This window comes from Mesoplodon mirus (assembly GCF_964341445.2).
Source record: "Mesoplodon mirus genome assembly, chromosome: 15".
Taxonomy (NCBI): Eukaryota; Metazoa; Chordata; class Mammalia; order Artiodactyla; family Ziphiidae; genus Mesoplodon; species Mesoplodon mirus.
This window is the reverse complement of record NC_138991.1, coordinates 63,777,788-63,793,561: the sequence shown is the minus strand read 5'-3', so window position 1 is coordinate 63,793,561 and position 15,774 is coordinate 63,777,788. Positions and strand designations below refer to the sequence as shown.

At 56.9% G+C, this 15,774-nt stretch overlaps 1 protein-coding gene across 2 annotated transcripts; it reads left to right on the top strand.

The window, feature by feature from the left end:
- The first annotated feature begins 23 nt into the window (after window positions 1-23).
- Window positions 24-6,838, top strand: AMDHD2 (amidohydrolase domain containing 2). Of its 2 annotated transcripts, none has more exons than XM_082644092.1 (11): window positions 24-173; window positions 254-390; window positions 471-610; window positions 3,891-3,945; window positions 4,121-4,333; window positions 4,417-4,505; window positions 4,585-4,729; window positions 4,804-4,911; window positions 5,077-5,145; window positions 6,135-6,236; window positions 6,612-6,838. In XM_082644092.1, the coding sequence occupies exons 1-11, from the start codon at window positions 91-93 to the stop codon at window positions 6,698-6,700; spliced, it is 1,230 nt and encodes a 409-aa protein (XP_082500218.1). In that variant the 5' UTR covers window positions 24-90; the 3' UTR covers window positions 6,701-6,838. The 2 variants fall into 2 exon arrangements, with proteins under 2 accessions (XP_082500218.1, XP_082500217.1); XM_082644091.1 differs by having other exon boundaries at window positions 6,132-6,236.
- The last annotated feature ends 8,936 nt before the right edge of the window (window positions 6,839-15,774 follow it).

Sequence of the window (15,774 nt, the reverse complement as noted above, 5' to 3'; positions counted from 1 at the left end):
GCGCCTCAGCTGAGGGTCACGTGAGCCCGGCCAAGCTCTAGGCCGGAACTCGGCGCGGAATCCGGCGCCTCCCGCTTGGTTGGGCTCAGGATGCGCGGCGGGCAGGGCGCGGCGCGGCCCCCGGTGATCCAGTTCACCAACTGTCGCATCCTGCGGGGCCGGGCGCTGCTCAGGTGGGCGCGGGCCGGGGCCGGGGCTGCCCTGGTGGGCTCCGGGGCCGGTGATGCGAACCTCCGCCCCGCTCTGTGCGCAGGGAGGATCTGTGGGTGCGCGGGGGCCGCATTCTGGACCCGGAGAAGCTGTTCTTTGAGGAGCGGCGCGTGGCTGACGAGCAGAGGGACTGCGGGGGCTGCATCCTAGCGCCCGGCTTCATCGATGTGCAGATCAACGGTGTGGTCCGGAGCCCGCGGGGTAGGGACCCAGAGGAGGAGCTCTGAGCACCGTGTGATCTTCTCTTGTCGGTACCGCAGGTGGGTTTGGCGTTGACTTCTCTCAGGCCACGGAGGATGTGGGTTCGGGAGTCGCCCTGGTGGCCCGGAGGATCCTGCCGCATGGAGTCACCTCCTTCTGTCCCACGTTGGTCACCTCGCCACCGGAGGTTTATCGCAAGGTGAGGTCAGACTCCTGGCCTCAAGCGAAGGAGGCCCCAGGAACACCCAGCCTCTTAATTTTCAAATCTGATCTCTTTCCCTCACGAACACCCCTTGGCCCTTGAGTCTGGCCTCACCTGCTGGCATCCCTCCACCCGGGCCTGGGGGTCCCCTCTCCTGGGCTTTCTCATCCAGGTGTTCCTCCGCCTGGTGTGCCACTGCGGGTCTGACTGTCCCCATGGGCTTCCGCATTCGCTGCCTCAGCCACCTGCCATACTCCCTCCCCACCCTGCAGTCTGGCCGCCTCCAGGCACCTCCTTGACTAAGGCTGCTGGGGACCCTGTGATTGCCACGTCCTTAGTTGCTCATGCCCCACCACCGATCTGTGGTAATGCGGTGCCAGTGGACAGCTCTCCAGAAAGAAGCTCCGTCGCCTGCCCCAGGCTTCCTCTGCTGCTCCCGCATGCACCACCACACTGTTCCACTTCTTTCTTATCTCCAAGTCTGGGGATTCAGTTGTCCAGGGTCCATTTTTCCTTTAAGTTTTACTTTGTACGCAGGTTCTCCCGCTCTTACTTTGTACGCAAGTTCTTTGCCACATTATGTTATTCGATCTTGTTTTCTCTGTATATTGTTCTGCTTCTCTGAATTTCTGAATTGTAGCTGGCACACAACATACGTGTTTGCTCCTCAGTATTTACCCCTTTCTTAAAAGCATGGGTATTCGTTTACTCGAGTACCATGGAATTCTTGAGTTTGCGGAATTAACATGGTTACCTTTTAGTCTACCTTTTATGTTCTAGTTTTGTAGTTTTTCTCCAGAACAGGATCCATCCCAGGATCCCGGATTGTGTTGCCTGCTGTGGGGTCCCCTCCTGGGTGTGTGCACGCAGACTCAGAGCCTGGAGCTAGGGGAGGTTGGCTGTGGACCCGGGTTCGGTCCCGGCCCCCTGACTTCGTGTATTGTCTGGGAGACTCGGGACAACGTTATTTGTTTCTGAACCTCAGTTTTTTCAAACCTTATGTAAGAATAATAGCGGTATCCATCTCTTAGGGTTGGGCGCTCAGCACTATGCTGGTTCATAGTATGCCCTTGGTAAATGTCAGCTATGGACATCTTTCCGGAAATTTCCCCGAGTCTCCCACGACAGAGTCAGATGTCAAAAACCAATCTCGTTTTCCTGCTGCAAACTGGCCCCTAGTTCTGTGTTTTCTCTCTCAGTCATCAGGCTGTAATTTCCCTGCCCAGGATCCAGGAACATGCCTACCCTCTTGCCCCCACTTCTTTCTCCTCCCCTCTCCTGGTCCCCAACAGTGAGGCTTAGTGACTCTTAACCCAGTCTCCCAACTGCTCTCCCAGCCCTGGGTCCTGCCAGAGTGGCCTTTCCCAGGTGTCAGGCTCCGCACAACACTCATGTTTCCCCCAACCTCCTGCAGGGTGGACCAACCCTCCTGAGCATTCCTCCCCCACCTGCATTTCAGCCATTCGAGGCAGCTCCCTCTTCTGCCCACAAGCTCTCCACCTGGAAGGCCTCTGCCTCTCTCTGTCCGTCCTGTGTAGCTCCTCTGCTGCGCACTGCCCATGCCGTGCTGTCACCCGCTGCCCCTGATTTCAAGCAGTACCTTCGAGCATCATGATATGAACTGTGGGGCTTCTTCCATAGGGGAAGGAATTTTGGGCCAGTAGGGCTTCTGTCTTATGTTTTCTTCCTGTCACTCTTCATAAATGCTTACAGGATGAAAGCCTTGGGAGACATAGAGTAAACTGATTTATGGTGGAAATCGTGGAGGGCTTTGAATATGAAAACTTTGATACCAGTATCGCGTTAGAAACCAGAGAACTGTTCACTTGGATGTCCCCACACACACCCCTCCCTTCGTTCTGCCCCACCTCCCTCCAGGGCCGTTTCACAGTGGGCGGAAACGGATTGCTACTTTGTCAGAAGTTCTTCAGGTCCACTGAGATGACCTGCTCTTTTTCTGGGGTCTCCTCCTCCAGTCTTGCCCTTTCCTACCCTTCCAGGAGGAGGGTCTGAGCGCGTTGTTCTCTGCTTCAGGTCCATTGTCTGCTGAGTCAACATCAGGCACCTCCTCAGGGTGGCAGCCAGGTCCTTTCCTCAGGCCCCACATGCCCTCTACACTTTCACCTTTTCCACTGCTTTCCTGCCTTGAACGTGCCTCATTCCCTTCATCTCCAGACTGTTCTGTCTACTCAGTGCTTTTTAGCATTCCTTTTTAAACTTCTATTCTAGAAAAACTCAGCCATTATTTTTTTAATTTTAATTTTTTAACCCTTTAGTGAACTTACGTGTATCACACAGCTTGTTAGGAAAAACAGCAGCTCTTTGTTCCCACCAGTTCCCACCTAGAGGTAATCACTTTCAACTCAGCTGACCCTTGGAATTTGCCCCCATATCTCTAGAAAATGTGCTAGTACCCTTGCTCAACTTTTTGGTTTAGGGCAGCGTAAATGTTGCTTTCCACCAGGAAAGATAAGAGTTAGCTTTCTGTTAGCCCTTTGAGGCCCATCTCCTGCCCTTCCAGCCCCCCATTCTCCCCAGAGAGTCACACAAGTGACTTTGCCCCTGGTGTCCAGATCCGGGCACAGTGTGGCTGCGCCATCGGTGCCTGAGCTCTCCGGCCACCAAGCCCTGCTTCTGCCCCTTGCTCTGCCTGGACTGCGTGCCCTCCTCCTGCGCCAGCCCTGCTTCCTGGGCCTGCAGCTCAGCGAGGCCAGGCTGGTCATCCTGTCTGGGTCCAGACCCTTTGGTGCACAGCCCGCTGTGTCCTAGCTGCTGACTGACGGGCCCACCTTGAGGGCCTTGGTGCCATGTGCCTGCCCCCTGCTTGGGAGCTGTCTCCCCGCTTCTAGGTCCTCTCAGGGCAGGCTTACATCCTTGGGCACCTGTCATTTCTTTTTTTTGTGTGTGTGGTACGCGGGCCTCTCACTGTTGCGGCCTCTCCAGTTACGGAGCACAGGCTCCGGATGCGCAGGCTCAGCGGCCATGGCTCATAGGCCCAGCCGCTCTGCGGCATGTGGGATCTTCCCAGACCGGGGCACCAACCCGTGTCCCCTGCATCGGCAGGTGGACTCTCAACCACTGCACCACCAGGGAAGCCCACCTGTCATTTCTTGATGTGCTGTGCTTTCCCGTGGTTGGGGCCTTCGACCATCTTCTAATACCTGAGGGAAGGCCAGCAGGGGCTGGGCTCTGAACTCTGACCTCTGACCTTGATTGGGCTGTGACCTCTGGGTGCTGGGCCATGGGGGGCAGGGCTTTAACAGCTGGTTCCCCCCAGGTCCTTCCTCAGATCCCCGTGAAGAGTGGTGGTCCCCATGGGGCAGGGGTCCTTGGTGAGTGGCTGACCCCTCTCCCCACCCCTACCCTGGGAGGCTCCTTGGGGACCTGTTGGCAGCCCCTTGCCTTCCAGATGCCCAACTGGGGAGGGAGGGCGGGCAGGCAAGAGGGGCCAGGGTAGGGGCTGCAGGGCAGGGGGCCTGCTGGAACCATCCCCTCCCCTCCCCCCAGGGGTGCACCTGGAGGGCCCATTCATCAGCCGCGAGAAGCGGGGCGCACACCCCGAGGCCCACCTGCGTTCCTTTGAGGCCAACGCTTTCCAAGACTTGCTGGCCACCTACGGGGGCCTGGACAATGTCCGCATCGTGACACTGGCCCCCGAGTTGGGCCGCAGCCACGATGTGATCCGGGCATTGACGGCCCTCGGCATCTGTGTGTCCCTAGGTAAGGGGGTGTGTCATCACCTTGGGGGCCGGCCCACCCGGGGTTCTGGGCTGGGTGTAGAGTCTGAGTCTGGGTCCCCGCAGGGCACTCAGTAGCTGACCTGGGCACCGCGGAAGAAGCCGTGCAGAGTGGGGCCACCTTCATCACCCACCTCTTCAACGCCATGCTGCCTGTGAGTGCCACCCCAGGTCCTGGTGGGAGGGTGCAGGGGTCCTGCTGTTGCTCAGCGCCCCCCGCCTGCCCCTGCCCAGTTCCACCACCGTGACCCAGGCATCGTGGGGCTCCTGACCAGTGATCGGCTGCCCCTGGGCCGCCACATCTTCTACGGGATGATTGCTGACGGCATACACACCAACCCTGCCGCCCTGCGCATCGCCCACCGGGCCCACCCCGAGGGTGAGCGGCCATACAGGGCGGGAGCCGGTGGGAAGACCAGGCCGGGCAGCTCCTTAGGCCCCTTCCCCTTGCAGGGCTGGTGCTGGTCACTGATGCTGTCCCTGCCCTGGGCTTGGGCAATGGCCGTCACACACTGGGGCAGCAGGAGGTGGAGGTGGATGGCCTGACAGCCTACGTGGCAGGTGAGTAACCCCTGTCCCGAAGACTGCCGGAGTGAGGATAGCCTCTCAGCTCCTCTGGTGGGATATAAGAACCTGGGTGTCCCCTGCAGACCCACTGGGCCCTCAGGTGGCCCAATGTGCCTGGTGCCCTTGGCCTCCCCAGAACCTGCCCTTTCTGCTCTCAAGGCACCAACACACTGAGTGGCAGCATAGCCCCAATGGATACCTGCGTCCGGCATTTCCTGCAGGCCACAGGTTAGTGAGGCCGGGGTGCGTGTGCTGCGTGTGTGTATGTGAGTGTGTGCTGGGGCAGAGGCTACATCTGGGAGTAGCTGGAGGGGAGAGTGGGGACCACCAAGGCCTGTCTGTGTCTGGTGGGGTCCCCAGGGGATGGGCACTAGGAATGTGGCCAAGGTCCTGCCTGCAGGAGCTCATGGCAGAGGGAGAGGGCTGCGAGCAAGCGGATGGCTGGAACCCACAGTGACAGGCACTGAAGCCACGGCACCCGAGGGCAGGGCCTTGGCCTGGGGCCTGTGGGACTGCAGGATTGGCAGGTGCAGAGCTGTGGAGGGCGGCGGGGTGGGGGCAGCACTCCAGCCTCCAGGGTCGGGCTGCTCGGGGGCCTCTCAATGGGGTTGGCATGTTCTTTTGGGAAGGTGAGGAGGGTGTGTCTGGCAGAGGCTGTGGTGGGCCAGGCCCTATGGGGCTCTTGGCAGTGCCTTGGGGCTGGGATGTCATGCAGGGGGCCGGGGGTGGGGGGCACCGTGGTCCAAGGTGCTGTTTGGAGCCGCAGGGAGACGAATTGGGAGGCACAGACAGCTGTGGCCTGGCTTGGGGGGTGAAGCAGGGGATGGAGAGAATTGGGGTACCCAGCAGTATCCTCAGGTTGGGGGGAGGGGAGGGCCTCATCACCCTGCTGTGGAGTCCTGGGGTGTGACCTTAGGATTTGGAGCTCTGGGGCTGTGGGGGGAACCCTGCTGGGTACCCTCTTCCTGCCACTCACACATCCCAGCCCTGCAGGGACCTCACTGACAAAATGCTCTAGACCCAAATGTCTGCAGGCCCCTCCCCTTGGCTTCCAAGGAGAGCACCCCTCCAGAAAGCAGGACCCCAGGCATCATGAGGCCACCCAGGACTCGGCGTTCTGCCGCTGCGCCCCCACCCCCAGCCCTGCCTGCCCTGAAGTCAAATGGCAGAGCCAGCCAGAGGTTGGGGGTAGTCACCCATTTGTGCTCCCTAAGCAGGCTGCAGCATGGAGTCTGCCCTGGAGGCTGCGTCCCTGCACCCTGCACAGCTGCTGGGCCTGGAGAAGCACAAGGGGACCCTGGACTTCGGGGCTGATGCAGGTCAGCGCCCAATGAGGGGCAGCCTGGGAGTTCCTGGGAGGCCTGGGACAGGGCCAGGGAGGCAAGTGGGCAGGAGGTGGGCTCTTCCCCTCGCCTAGGTGGCTTTGCCTGGCCAGTGGCCTCGGTCCAGCCCCCCTTTCCCATCCGGCAGGCCAGGCCTTCTGGCATCTGAGATGGGCCAGGCAAGGGTCTGCGGGAGCATTGTTGGCTGTTCTCTGCTGCCCGGAGTCTTGCTTCTGGGGCTTCAGTCTGTGCTGGGCCGGGATGTCCTGCACAAGTCGTGTGTCAGGCCTTGGTTTCCCGCACCCGGGCCTTGGGGTGGGGACGGTGGCGGCCCTGCCCCTGCCTGCTTTTCACCACCCACCTCTGACCCAGACTTTGTGGTGCTCGACGACTCTCTCCATGTCCGGGCCACCTACATCTCGGGCGAGCTGGTGTGGCAGGCGGAAGAAGCCAGGCAGTGACTGAGGACCGCCGCTGGAGGGGATGCCTAGCCCCAGCTGGACACCGTCGGCTGGGCCATCGAGGAACTGGTCTCCAGAGAGTGGTGGGGTTCTCGGCCCGGAGGCGGCTGGCTTGGATAAACATGTGCCCTGTCGGGACTCGCCTGGTCTCTGAGTTTTTTACTTCAAAGCGGGGCTTTTGCTGTTTCTTTCCTCACCTTGGTGGCTGTTGGTGGTGGTGATTGGGGCTGGTGTTTGTGGCTCAGGGTTGGGAGTGGCTGGATTCCAGCTCCACCCTGCCCGTGGAGTTTATGGGGCCCGGTGGGGGCAGCAGGTCCCCTCTCTGTTAGACAGATGTGTCTGAGGCCTGCAGACCCACAGGCAGATGAGCTAGCTGAAAATGAATGGAGGGCAGGAGGGGGAAGCCGTGGACTACAGGCTGGAAAGCCGGCAGGAGGGGGAAGCCGTGGACTACAGGCTGGAAAGCCGGCAGGAAGGGGCTTGGGGAGTGATTGTGTGGCTTCAGCAGTTTGCCTGTGGGGCTGAGCTAAAGGGTAGGTGCACTTTGGAATGTTTAACAGGAAAGAATGGATCAATGGTCATGGAGACAAGTTAGGGAACAGGCTGGGAGAAGCCAAAGACAGGAGGGGCCTCGGGTGGGCACTGCAAAGGGTTTGGGAGGCTGGTGTGTGCGGGTGTCCTGTGGGTAGTTCTCTGCACCCCTGAGTTGCGTGGGCCAGGTGGAGGCCCAAGGCCACAGCGCTGGACCTGGACACGGCACTGGGCACTCCTCTCCGACCTTCAAGAGGAATCTGCACTGGCCTTGGGGCCCCTGGGCTGACCCCGGTCAACTTGCCCAACCAGAGTTCCCACTGCCTTGAGCCCTCAGGATAATCGAGGCTCCATTTCTTTTGGCTTCATTTCTGAACAGCTCTACCTCCAGACCCAACTCCTTAGTGGGTAAAATGATCCGCTTGTGCCCTGGTGTTTACACAGCTGTGGGTGACCCTGCCTGGTGCTGGTGGGCAGCTCGGGGGTCCTCGGTGTGTATCCTGCACCCTGCCACTGTGTTTGTCCATTAGTGTCATGCTGCAGCCTCTGGTGTCCTCTCAGCCTTGGCAACAGCCCCCCCACATTGGGAGCACAGGCCCTTGGGCTCCCTGGGTAGGACAGCTTCTTTTTTTAATCTCTGCATTTTAATTAATTAATTTTGTTTATTTTATTTTTGGCTGCACTGGGTCTTTGTTGCTGCACGCAGGCTTTTCTCTACTTGCGGCGAGTTGGGGTTACTCTTCTTTGCAGTGCGCGGGCTTCTCACTGCTGTGGCTTCTGTTGTTGTGGAGCACGGGCTCTAGGCACGTGGGCTCAGTAGTTGTGGCTCTCAGGGTCTAGAGCGCAGGCTCAGTAGTTGTGGCGCACGGGCTTAGTTGCTCCATGGCATGTGGGATCTTCCTGGACTAGGGCTCGAACCCGTGTCCCCTGCATTGGCAGGTAGATTCTTAACCACTGCACCACCAGGGAAGCCCAGTAGGACAGCTTTGAGGCAAGGCAGGTGGGCTGTAGGGGGCCTTGCTGGCTCTGAGGACAGCCACGACACAGGCGTTGGTGAGCCCCAGGTCTGGGGTTGTTGTCTTGACTTCCCCCCATTTGGGTCCCGGCGTGGGCACCTCTCTCCCCCTTTCATACGGGAGCAGCCCTTGGTGCAGGAGGTCATGGGGCACCATTGTACGTGGCCGGGCCACTGCCCCTCCTGAGGCCTCTGCCTCAGAGCCACTAAAGGAAGTGTCTCCAGGCCCAAGGTGGCAAAAACGGTTGCAGGTCCCAGCTGTGTTTGATGGTGAATAGGCTGGGAAGAACAACCACATGATGCAGGCCTGAGGGATGGTCTGGGGTGGGGGCCACCTGCAGGAGCCCAATAGGGAGGAGCCTTTACAGTACCCACCAGTGCCAGGCCTCCTAGTGCTCTAGCATGTACTAGTACTCCTTCCTTCTGTCCACAATCCAAAGGGGGTTCCTGTTTGTCATCCTCATTTCTCAGCTGGGGAAACGGGGGCACCAAGTCCCAGAGCTGGTGAGCATGGGGGTGGGGACGTGGCCTGGCCTGCCTAGCTGCCGGGCCTCTGTTAACCCTGCTACCATGCTGCCTCTCTGGGTGGAGAATCACAAGAGGGGCTAGTTGAGATGGTGGTCAGCAAGAGTGACACCAGGGAGAGTGGGAGCGAATGCTGGGCTGGAAGCGAAGGGAACTGCCCCACAAAGGCGCAGTGCACAGGCTTAGTGTGTTGATGGAACACAGATGGCTGCTAGGGCTGGAGGAGGAGGTGACCTGGGGGCTGAAGTGGAACCACAGCGTGGGGAGCTGGGCTTTGCAGTTGGCCTGGGAGTTTGGATTTTATTTGGGGTGTGGGGGCAGCCGCTGGAGCTTGTTTGTTTTGTAAAATATACGTAACATTCACCATTTTAACCATTTTTAAGTGCAAAGATCAGTGGCATTAAGTACATTCACATTGTTGTGCAACCATCACCATCATCATCTCTAGATCTCCCCAAAGGGGAACTGCACCAAGGACACTCTCACTCCCACCCCACCTCCCCCAGCCCCGCACCCACCTCCCTCGCTTTGGTTCTGAGTTTTGAGGCTGCTGGGTTTTAAACACAAGGATGCCCTGGCATTTTAAGTGCTCCTTCTGGTTGCTGGGGGCGTGGGGGTAACAAGGAGACCCCGAGGGACTGGCTGTCGGGTGGCAGTGGGGCCAGAGACGAAGTACGGGGACAGGCTTGCTCTGGTGTGGGTGTGGGCTGGGGGGGCGGGGGAGGTGACACCAGGTGTGTGCCTGAGTCACTGGTGGGTGCGGGCGACTTTCACTATTTGGAGAAGCTGAGTGGGATCCGGGGAGGTGACCTGGGGGCTCCCAGCTTCTCCTTCGTGGCTTGTTTGGGTGTGGGTGGGAGGACTCGAGGGCCCAGCGTTTGGTAAGAGAGGCTCTGCAGGGAGGTGCTCGGCCCACGTGGCCGCCGCGTCGCGACTCCCCTGGGTGGGGGCGGGGGACACCTGGCTGCCGAGCCTGGGCGCTGCGAGGCTTCCACTGGACGCTTCGGGACTGTGCCAAGCGCCTGCGGTTCGAGTTGGAGTCTCGGCGCTGAGGGGTCCCTCCCGAAGCCTCGGGCTTGTCATCGGGATGACGGGTCTCCTAGGCCCCGAGCTCACCGGGCACCGTGGTGGGCCATTAATGCGCTCGGGGTCGCACGCGGATTCGCGCAGGGGTTCCGGGTGGTCCCGGCCAGAGAAGTCCGCTTGGGGGTTGGGGACCGACTTACGGGCCACGCCGAACCGGGCTGTGCCCGAGAGGCCGGCGGGTCGTCCACAATGAACCTGGTCCAACCCGCTACGCCGCGCGCGCCGGGGCTAAGAGGACCTGCAGGTCCGGGAAGGGGTGCGGCACCCGCTGACTCGCTCGCCCTGTGCGGGGCTCCTTCCTGTGGGCGGGCTTCTGGCTCCGGCCAATCTGGGCCGCCCTGCGGAGAGCCGCGCCTCCGCCGAGCAATAGGGGTGCGCGGAGCCCTCTGACCCAGTTTAAGGGCGGCACGGCGCCCAGACCCGCCCGGCCCCGCCTCTCTGCGCCTGTTCCCTCTCCGTTCCATCGCCTGCCTGTGGAACCCCCTGCACCACAACCCTCTTTTCCACGCCCCTCTGCGCCCCACTCCCCCACCGTTAACAGCTTGGTGTGGTTCTTTACAACGTGACCCTGGAGTTGTTTCCACATTTATGTCTTTGTTTTACAAGCTGAGATTGCACTGTTTTGTTTTTGTTTTGGCCCGCTTTGCGGCTTGTGGGATCTTAGTTCCCTGATCAGGGATCAAACCGACGCCTTCTGCAGTGGAATCGCAGTCTTAACCACTGGGCCGCCAGGGAAGTCCTATGCACTTTTAATACTGCTCTGCCATTCGCTATTTTTTTAAATTGAACAACGTGAAGTGGAGAGCTTCCCAGGTGGGGATGCGTGGATTTGTCTCACTGTTTTAACAAGGTGCCCAGTGTCCTCTAAGATGGATGTTCCTTGACCTAATAACCAGATCCCACCATGGACCAGCTGGGTTCCTCCCCACCCACCCCAGCTGCCCTGGGGAGGATGGACCCTGGAGTGATGCACAGGGAACTCTGCGGATTCTGATGCTCAAGTGTATGTAGAAGGCTGAAGGGGGCCCTGCCTGGGCACTCCTTTGGGCCCTGTGGGTTCTTCCTCCATCCTGTGGCCACAGGAGGGCCACAGAAGGGTCTTCTGTATTAGTTTCTTAGTGCTGCTGGAACAAATTACCACAAACTCAGTGGTTTAAAAAGACATAAATTGATTATTTTACAATTCTGAAGGTCAGAGTCAAAAATAAACCTCAATGGGCTAACATCAAGGTTGCGGCAGCTCTAGGGGAGAATCTGTTTTCTTACCTTTTCCAGCTGGTACATGCTGCTGACATTCCTTGGCTCATGACCCCCTTCCATTAGCAAAACCAGAAATGGCAGTCCAGTTTCTCACATTACATCACTCTGACCATGACTCTTTGTGTCTCTTCCATCTTTAAAGGACTCTTGTGATTATATTGGCCCTACCTGGATGATCCCCTGATTTTTAAAATTTATTTATTTATTTTATTTTTTGGCTGTGTCACGTCTTAGTTGCTGCACGCACGATCTTTGTTGCGGCGGGCTCTTCGTTGCAGCGCGTGGGCTTAGTTGCCCTGCAGCATGTGGGATCCCAGTTCCCTGACCAGGGATTGAACCCGCATTCCCTGCATTGGAAGGCGGATTCTTAACCACTGGACCACCAGCGAAGTCCCTAAACTCCTGATTTTAAGGTCAGCTCCCTAGCAACCTAATTCCCCCTTTCCATATAAGATAACATATTCACAGGTTGGGGGATTAGGATGTGGGCATCTTTGGAGGCGCTGTTATTCTGTTATTCTCCCCACCATACCTTCTAGAGAGAAGGGCCTAGGCCAGGGCTCCCCACTGCCTGGGTCTAAAGGGGACACTACATTACTACTATCAGTGTATGAAGGTGCTAGTTGCCCTACATGCTTATCGACACTGGATGTTTTCAGTCTTTGGAATTTTGACCAATTTGGGGAGTCAGCCCATTTTAAAGTTGGGGAAGCTGAGTTTCAGAGAGGGAAGCTTACTTGCCTGAGACCTCATGCAACTTTCCATTTCCAGACTTTCAGTCTAGGTTTTTTCCTCACATAGCATGATTCATATGGGAGGGTATTTACCCAGGTGGCTTGGAAATTGTTGACTGAATTTGGCATCTTTCATCCATCCACCGGCAGCCACGAGCAAACCTCAGGCATGGTGACCAGGGACTTAGTAGGCAGAGGCAGAGACCATGCCAATATCTTTTTTTTTTTTTTTGGTTGCGTTGGGTCTTCGTTGCTGCACGCGGGCTTTCTCTAGTTGCAGCGAGCAGGGGCTACGCTTCCTTGCGGTGCGCAGGCTTCTCATTGTGGTGGCTTCTTGTTGCGGAGCATGGGCTCTAGGTACGTGGGCTTCAGTAGTTGCAGCACTCAGGCTCAGTAGTTATGGTACATGGGCTTGGTTGCTCCACAACATAGGGGATCTTCCTGGACCAGGCATCGAACCCATGTCTCCTGCATTGGCAGGTGGATTCTTAACCACTGCGTCACCAGGGAGGTCCCCCCCATTATCTTTTGAGAGTCCCGGTGTCTCTCCCTAACTGGATGCATCCTAACTGGTCCCCCTGCCTCCCCTTTTCCAGGTAGAGCACTTTCTTCCTGGGCTCACTAAACCTCCGGGGGTGCGGGCCTGGCCCGCTTCTCTCACCTTGTCTCTCCCTGCGTCCTAGCAGGATTGGAGTCCTGGCTCTGCCCTTGACCACCTGTGGTGGCCAGCCTTGAAGATGGCCCCCAGTGATCCCACCTCCTGGAACTCACACTCTCCTGCAGTTCCTCCCACATGGTACCAGGGGTACCCTGTGACCCACAGACCGTGTCAGAAGTGATGCTATGTCGCTTCTGAGATTTAGTTATAAAAGTCACTGCAGCTTCAATCTTGGGTGTTCTCTAGACTCATTCACTCTGGGGAAAGCCAGCTGCTGTGGCATGAAGACAGACAGCCCTGTGGAGGAGCCCCCATGATGAGGAACTGAGGCTTCCAGCAACAGCTGGGTGAATGGGCCATCTTGGAAGTGGATCCTCCAGCCTCAGTCGAGCCTTTCAATGACAGCCTGAGCTGACAACTTGCCCACAACCTCATGAGAGACCCTGAGACAGGACCATCTAGCCAAACTGCTCCCATATTCCTTATCCACAGGAACCATGAGATCATCAATGTGTGCTGATTTATGCCTCTAAGTTTTGAGATCATTTGTTGCACAGTACTAGATAATTAACACTAGCTGTGTGATGTTAGGCAGGTTCTGTAGCCTCTGAACCCCAGTTTCCTCCCTTGCGCCACGAGGGTTATAGAAGTGAGTGAAACATAGGAAACAGCACAGGCCAACTGCAAGCACAGGGCCTGGTTTGCAACCAGTGCTCCACACACATGGGCCATGTGCTTAAAGCAGCCTCCCAGCCCCCTCCCAGGATGGTTACAGTCATCCTCCTGCCCCTCCCTGGGCAGAACATGACCTCACAACATCAGGCCAAGCCATTGCACTCTTGGCCTGAGGTCACTCTCAAGCCAGCCAGGGATAGAGGCTCTGGGCAGGGAAGGGACAGATCAGAGCCGTGGACTGTCCCTCTCCTTTCTCCAGCTGGGGTGCCAGTGAACTGTGCTGGGCCAGGTGAGTCCATCTCCCTTCCTGCCCACTCTCCTGGGATGGGCAGCCAAACCCAGCCCATGGAGGGGGTGCCCTACCTCTCGCAAGGTGAGAGGAGTGGCCTGGCGTGACTTGGGCTTTGCACGCTGGCTGCCTTTCGGCCCCGTGAAGACTGAGAATTGTCCTTCGTTCTTCTTTCAGCTGTCCCTCCCTGCCCTGCCCCTGCTGCCTGCTCGGCTGACTTCTTCAGGGCTGTGGCCTCCCCCTCTCCCCTCACCCCTTTCCCTGAAGCTGGCTGTGTGTGATCCCCTCCACCTGCTCTCCAGCAGGCTCTAGTGTTGACCACGGACGTTTTCCTCAAGTTTTGTTCACCTCCCTGTTTTTCCTTGCATAACTCAAGATCTCCATAGGCCATGCTTTGGTGTCATAGACTCTAATTTAAAAAAAGCTAAGACTTCAGTTCATATTCTGCAACTTGCTTCTCTGTCCTTACTCTTTTTCTGTTAGAGCTTTGCCCCGTGCTTTTCAGCAGCTGCAGAGAATTCAGGAGGAATGTACCTAATTTACTTTACCACTCTCTTGGTAAATATTTTGGTTGTTTTTCTTTTATGTTTTTTGCTCCTTACTAAAGCCATGTGGTCATAGACATCCTCACACAGCTTTACATTCGCAAGTGAGAGCTGCTTAGAATTTCCATGAAGAAGATATACCAATTTATTAATCATTATTTGCATCAATGTTTAAGAGGCCAAACAGCCCTAGAAAGGCTTGTAATGAAAAACAGCAGCCCCCGCCACATAGCTCCCTACTCACAGCCCACTTACCGCTGGTTTAAGTGTTCTTCCTATCATTTCTGTCCATCTTTCTAAATAATATCTTTGTACTTTATGATTTGCTTTATCACTTGTAGCCATTATCTATTGCCTTTCTGTTAAAATAGTTGAGAATTCAGCTCTCTCATACCCCACTTTCTCTCCGGGTCCTGCCAGGGTGGAGTATAGTAATTACCGGTTGAATCAGTGCATCTGTGTTATGCCTGTAATTATCACTCGGTGCTGAGATGAGTGAGCTCCCTCGTGAACTGCGATTGTGCTTTCTTTATTCTTTTTTCATTTTAATATTTATTTATTTATTTTTGGCTCTGTTGGGTCTTCGGTGCTGTGCGTGGGCTTTCTCTAGTTGTGGTGAGCGGGGGCTACTCTTTGTTGTGGTGCACGGGCTTCTCACTGCGGTGGCTTCTCTTATTGCAGAGTACTGGCTCTAGGCTCTTGGGCTTCAGTAGTTGTGGTGCACGGGCTTAGTTGCTCTGCGGCATGTGGGATCTTCCCGCGCTATGGATTGAACCCATGTCCCCTGCACTGGCAGGCAGATTCTTTTTTTTTTTTTTAAAGCACATTCTCTGCATTCAAAGACCTTATTCTTTTTATTATTAATTAATTAATTTATTTTTGCTGTGTTGGGTCTTCGTTTCTGTGCGAGGGCTTTCTCTAGTTGTGGCAAGCAGGGGCTGCTCTTCATCGCGGTGCGCGGGCCTCTCACTATCGGCCTCTCTTGTTGGGGAGCACAGGCTCCAGACGCGCAGGCTCAGTAATTGTGGCTCACGGGGCCAGCTGCTCCGCGGCGTGTGGGATCCTCCCAGACCAGGGCTCGAACCCGTGTCCCCTGCATTAGCAGGCAGATTCTTAACCACTGCGCCACCAGGGAAGTTCCGTGTGCTTCGTTTTTGGTGTGGCTGTTTTTCTGAAGTTATTCTCATCTGTCTGTCAGCTTTTTTGTGTGTGTGTGGTACGCGGGCCTCTCACTGTTGTGGCCTCTCCTGTTGCGGAGCACAGGCTCCGGACGCGCAGGCTCAGCGGCCATGGCTCACGGGCCCAGCCGCTCCGCGGCACGTGGAATCTTACCGGACCGGGGCACGAACCCGTGTCGCCTACATCGGCAGGCGGACTCTCAACCACTGCACCACCAGGGAAGCCCTGTCTGTCAGCTTCTTAATTCAATTTTTTAATGTGGTGAAACCTATCATAGAGTCTATCATTTTCAGTATTTTGGGGGAGCTTCTGAAGCCTGCTTGCTTCCCTTGGGTCTGAGGAATCTTGGATTTCTCCCCATTACCCATTTCAATTGCACCTTCTCCCTGGGCACTCCTGTGCCCCACTTACCTGATTTTCTTTCTTCCCCACAGTACTTATTACCTTCCAACATCCCATAAGATGTGCTTATTTATTATGCTTGCTGCCCCCCCTGCCCCCCACCGGTGGTATCAGAGTGCCACGAGCGCAGAGATTTTTGTGTTTTGTTCACCAATGAATTGCCAATGTCTACCAC